Source organism: Arachis stenosperma, chromosome 1 (genome assembly GCF_014773155.1).
Source record: "Arachis stenosperma cultivar V10309 chromosome 1, arast.V10309.gnm1.PFL2, whole genome shotgun sequence".
NCBI lineage: Eukaryota > Viridiplantae > Streptophyta > Magnoliopsida > Fabales > Fabaceae > Arachis > Arachis stenosperma.
The window spans coordinates 7,722,726-7,729,165 of record NC_080377.1 but is presented as its reverse complement, the minus strand read 5'-3'; the positions used below and the strand labels follow the sequence as shown (position 1 = coordinate 7,729,165).

Below are 6,440 nucleotides of genomic sequence, written 5' to 3'. Positions count from 1 at the left end.
TTTTGGTAGAAGTACAATCTGGTTCAGTTTCAGGAGTTGTTTAAGGAAGAAGAAGCGGTGGAGCACGGACTGTTCTTGAATAATTGTAGAAATATATAAAAAAAAACATCCATTTAATATAAAAAATATCTTAATGTTTAACAGAAGAAATATTCAATTATATTTTGACAAAAACAATCAAATATCTATAAAATTTAAAACAAAAAATATACAATTTTTAAAGAAATAAAAATATCTACATTTGCAACATAAAAAAATTTAAAAAATACATAAAATAAATTCATTTAGTATAAAAAAAATTTCCTGATACTTAGTAAAAAAAATATTTACGCATATGAACTTACTTTTATTAAGATTGATTTTTAAGTTCAGCCTATTAAAAAATTAGCTCACTAGACCTTTATTAGTTATCCAGTGAGATAAAAAATTTATATAAAAAATGAGACATAAATAATATTTCTCCTTTCAATATTTATCAAATAAAATAATTAATAATATTCTCATTCAATTAATCACATTCCTCGCAATACAATTAATTCCACGACACACCATGCAGATGCTAGCTAGTTACCGCTAAACAAAGGAATAATATTTAAACTAAGATTTGAGAATTGAGAATCTTCGGGCTGAAAGCAATGGATTTCACATGAACGCTATAATCAAATCAAATCAAATATATTAAACTCACATACGTGAGAAATAATGGATCCAATGGGAAAAAAAAAAACAATTAAGCATTTGTAGGCTTGTAGCTACACAACAATGTCTTCTTCGGATAAGCTCTCAATCACCATAGCCATGGAAACACTCCAAGCTTCCCTCACAAGCGTTTACAACCACGCTCACCGCTGACCAAGGCGGGAGCTCACTGACCGGAGCACCATCTCTTTGCCAAGTTTTCTTATCAAAGGGATCTCTAGATATACGCATGCATATAAAATATAAAGTATTTTTTAGATAAATTATAATTATATTTTAATATTTTATTAATATTAAAATATAAATTAAATTTTTAATTATTTTTAATGTCTTATTTTAATTATATCAAATATTTAAAATATTGTTTATTTTAATAAATAATAATAAATACTATATCTAAATTTATTTTAAAAATATATGTTAAGAATAATATTGGATACGTTGATACGTGATAGTATTTAGATGTGTCTAAACGTATCTGCAGAAAAAAATTTTTATTTTTTATTAAGCCACCGTTAAATATAGCAGATACGCGTATTAGACGAGTGTTAATAAGTGTCGTATCCAAAATTTGTTCGACACACAAACACAGTAACTCTACAAAGTATCTATACTCCATAAAATCTATACTATACAAAAACATTTATTATTTTTATTATAATTCTTTTACATTAGAAAATTAAACTTTAATCCCTTTCTAATTTTCTGCTAGCTTCGGCAATACATAGAACAACAGCTAGTGATCCTTGGCCGTTCGCCACCGTCATGGCATTGCTGATGACAAGTGTGTTGTTAGAGATCATTTATGCAGTGACGATGGCGGTGGTGATAATTTGTATTTCCGGAACCCTTCGAGCTCATGAGGATATGTTCCTTGAGCAGCAAGAAACAAAGTTATGGGCTTTTGGGCTTCTTGTTGATATCAGGCCCATATCTTCAGCTGAAATCTCATTAGTAGGCCCAACAATTGTTTAGTAATAGCAATGTATGTTCTTGGTTTAACAGTGTATGTTCATGGCCCAGGGTGATTAAGCAATCATATTACGTGTTTATTAATAAATAATCTGCAAATCAACCAATACATATTCAAATATAAAAATATTTATTAAAAATGACTAAATGAGTTATACACCGAATATATTTGAACCCATATACATAGGGGTATATGGATCGGGTGAAACTGAATTTGTATTGATTTGAATCCGATCCTAAATAATAAATGGATCTATTTTCGAGATTCTTATCCGACTTTAAACTTAATAAAATCACACTATTTTTGGATCAGACTAAAACCGAATTTCGACAGGATAAATTCCGGGTCTTGATAAATTTTATATCAAAAAATTATGATGCACTCATTTATGAAGAAAAAAAATACTTGTTATACAATAAGTTGATAACCATTCTTAAACTTGAATTTGTCTATAAATTCTAATTTCATACTTTTTTTTATCTATTTTCTACTTCAACAAATATGATTAAAAACAAAATAATAAGCTTATAATTAATATAACATAATATTAGAATTAATTTAAAATATATATACCTCTTTTAGTCTCCTATGGTGCACATGGCCGATTGAAGCCGAGTTCACCTTGATCCGACTCGACCTTAAATAATGACTGGGTCTATTTTTGAGACTCTTACACAGTCTTAAATCCAGTAAAATCACACCAAATTAACCTCAAAATATTCGGATCCGGACAACACCTACGGATCGGGACGAGTAATGTGCACCCCCTAAAATTACATAATGACTTATTTAATAGATGACTTTTTATGTGTATATAATATTTTTGTTTGACAAATTGTCAATGTCAAAGATTTCTGTATTATTATTCAATTCTATTCATGAAATTATAACATAACAAATGATTATGTTAAAAAAAACACCAATCGAGTATATTATCCTTTGACTGTGTTAAGTTTGTTTTGGTAGTTATTAATAAGTAGTAACGATTTCTGAATATATAATGAGAATTTTTTGACCAAATTTAATTAATGAGATTTGTTTCTTTATAAGCTGGAGCATTATTAATTAGATGTAGATATCGATGAGTGACAAATATTTTGCATAGATGTAACAATGAATAACCTATAACAAGGTTAATTCTTGTGAGAATAACATCAAGTTTATAAGAGCTAAAAGATTCACCCTGACCCAGTAATATTTTGTGGGAAAGTCCTTTTTAGACTTGGATCTCCATCAAAACCGAGAAACAAAAGGACATGAAAATACTTAGAACAGCTCAACTCACGTCGTAAAAATTAAAGGCAGGATTTGACCATAAAAGAATAGAGCAGTGCAAGTTGAATATTCACATTGTTGGTGAATCTCTATTAATCTTAACAAAAATACTATGAATCTCTACAGTAACGACACCCTAAGACTTAGTAGAGAGTGTGAAATTAACATGTAAACTCATCAGGTTAAAGAGATCAATCAATCATCACATAACGAAATGACTCCATGATATCTTCTAACAGAACGAAACTAAACAAATATAAGGGATGGAGAAAACCAAAAAGGTTCAATCTAAATCATGTTACCAAATTGGTTATCATCATATATATGATATTTCAGAGGAGTGCTAGGGGGCCAGCAGTTTTGGTAAGTTGTAGCCATCAATTAGCCATTAATAGTATATTTAATGGTGTAAGATTTCATCTAATGGTAGAGAATCACTCATTTTTGTTTTGCTGGCCAAGTGCTGGCCAAATTTTAATAAATCTGCTGGCTCCTAGACTTTCCCTTATAACATCAGTTCATTAACAATTCATCATTTAAGTAAATTAATCTATAAAATGTAATTTAATGGACTTATTTTGACAATTGCCTTAGTATAGTTTTCAACTTGCCTAGGATTTACCTCACATACATCATTTATGCAACAAGATGTATAGCATTCCAAATCCAAGGCATATTGACCGGCCTCTCAAACGGTAACATTTATGAACTGATTATTCTTATTACCAATGAAGAAAACTATATAGTTTGTTTTTTAGTTTATTTTATTTTATCTATTTAACCTCAATACAATTTCAGCAACATTTCACACTCAAGGACCATGGGCACAAACCAAGTTAAGAATTTTTTAATCCAGAAAAAATTATGGAGATTTGTGGGTTTTTCCTCTACCCCAATTGCTCTACTTTGTTTTGCTTTGAGTTCCTCTTTCAAACAAGTATTTGGAGAATGGAACTTATTGAAGATTTTCATCTATGCAAGTGTGAGCTCCATTATCTGTACCGTGATGTCATTTGCATACAAGTTCCATGTTTCTTTGAGTCACTTATGGAAAGCACAGGTTAGCTTTTTGGGCTTTATGCTAATTTCTTGTTCCTCATTTTTATATGATAAAAAAGTCAGCGGAAAACCAGACATGTTTGGTTTGGTCTCAAGTGTTGCATTTGCTATAATGTCCTTGAGTTTGTCAAGGCAAGTTGACTTTGGATTCGAGGTAGATCTCTTCAATTTCTTCCTTGGATACTTTTTGGTTCAACTCATGAAAATTCACATTGCTCACATCATTTTGGGTGCTTCAATATGTTATTTTTTCTCGTGTCTTCGCTCTTACTTGGATACCAAGCAACCACTGAATGGGAGTAATGTCGCCCATTCAGTGGTGCGAATCGCATTGGAAATTGAAGATGGGAGAACTACAGTAAATAAAAAAGAACATTTATATGTGATTCTTGGAATAGAAGAGAAAAGAGAAGACATGGTGATTTTTCCCATTGATATGGAAGAAAAGATTCGGAAGGCGATTTTCGAAAAAGCAGGGTATGATGAAGAATGCTACAATGTATACCTAACTTGGAGGAGGCAAATCCTTGCTGAGAAAATGAGGAAGATAGATATGCAAAAGCTTCACATAAAGGAGATCAAAGGTGTTCCATTAGATTACTTGCAGAAAAAGATTCAACGCTGGATCATGTCTTTTGAATATTCTATCAGGATTCTATTCTCTGAAGAAAGGAATCTAAGTAACTCTGTTTTTGTGGAGTGTTCTTCTAGTTCAAACTATGCTGATCTCTGTTTTATGGAGCTATGCAGGATACCAATGATTCTGCTACTAGATTTTGCTAACGCAGTGGCGAACAGCGCAGGCTCGCCATTGCGATTGTTTAGGCTGATCAAGGTATTTGAGGCATTGAAAGAAATGTTACCTGAGATTGAAACATTGTTCTCTGATGAATGCGGCGGCCTGGCAATAAGGGACGAAGCGATTGGAATCTTGGCAAGGTTGAGGGAAGCAATCAGAAGTGTTTTCGCCGATTTGGAGACTCTGATATGCAAGAATGAAAATTCAATTGGGATTGTTAATGGTGGAGGGATTCATCCAATCACTTATTATGTAATGAACTACCTTGGTGCTGCTTGTAAATCTTTGATGACATTGGAGCAAGTTTTTGAGAACAAGAACAATAATCATGGAGTGGAATTTTATTTGGCTAGGATTTTGTTATTGTTGGAGCAGAGTTTGAAGGCCAAATCAAAAGAAATGTACAAGGATTCAACTTTAGGGTTAGTTTTCTTGATGAACAATTACACCTACATGGTTAACTGTGTGAAACATAGTAAACTAGGAGAGTTGTTAGGTGAAAATTGGATCAAGAATCACATTGTAGCAAAATTTCGTCAATGTTTTAAAATTTACAAAGCAAATTCATGGGATCAAGTATTCAGAGGGAAGCTTATTAGTGAGTTTGTGTTGAAGTTTGTGGAGATATGTGATGTGCAATCAAGTTGGATTATCTTTGATGATCACCTAAGAAGGAAAATTAGAAATAACTTGAAAGAAACATTGTTGGCAAGGTTCAAAAGTGTTATGGAAGGGTCACAAGAAGACATTAATATTTGTGGTGACTTTGGGTTTGGGGTCAGAGATATTGTGGCTGGAATAGACAAGTTGTTTAAGGGAAGAGATCAGCTCAAAAATCACAGGTAACTTATTTTTTATACAACTATGTTAGGTATATACTAATACTAAAATCGGCTACCAAAATTAGTTATCAAGGTAAAATACACGTTGGAATATAAAAAATACGCTAAAAATAAATTAACACATGTATTTATATGGCGACTGATTTTAGTGTCTGCTTAGGTATATAAATTGCATTTTTGTTTTTCTACAATATCACTCTACAAGTTGAGTATATTTTTAGGTATTTATTGTTTTGTCACCACTGAAATTGTATTTCATGATTTGTTGCAGAGAGATTCATCCAACATGGACTACAGCCTTGCATGAGCACAATATCAAGGATTTTCATAAACATTGGAAGAAGCATGGCCAGAAAACATTCCTTGGTTCTTCATATCCAATGTAATAATCATTATTGCACTCTTTTTTTTTTTAATTTCTCTTCAAAAAATTACTGACAAAACATAACTCTCAATAGCATCGATCTATATATAATATAACATGAAGAAATCTTAATAACTTTTGATAAGAAAAGACTAGTTTGAAAAGGTTGAAATTTTCTAGCTGAAAAATTTAATCCTATGTATAAATAACCTATATTCTTATATATATTTGTTCTTGTTTTGATTGACAGAGAATACTACTGGTGTATTCACAAGTTTAATCAAGGATGCCATGCAACCATTCAAGTGCAACAAATACAAGAAAATCCATCAATGTATGAGACTAGGTATACTGGCCTTCACACATGCAACTTACACACATTCATCTAGAAGTACAATAAATCCGACCCTTAATAGATTTTTATTACAA

The 6,440-nt window shown here is 31.4% G+C and overlaps 1 protein-coding gene across 1 annotated transcript; it reads left to right on the top strand.

The window, feature by feature from the left end:
• Positions 1-3,822: 3,822 nt before the first annotated feature.
• On the top strand, positions 3,823-6,440 carry LOC130965625 (exocyst complex component EXO70B1-like). Its single transcript, XM_057890642.1, has 3 exons — positions 3,823-5,647; positions 5,919-6,029; positions 6,262-6,440. The coding sequence occupies exons 1-3, from the start codon at positions 3,954-3,956 to the stop codon at positions 6,398-6,400; spliced, it is 1,944 nt and encodes a 647-aa protein (XP_057746625.1). The 5' UTR covers positions 3,823-3,953; the 3' UTR covers positions 6,401-6,440.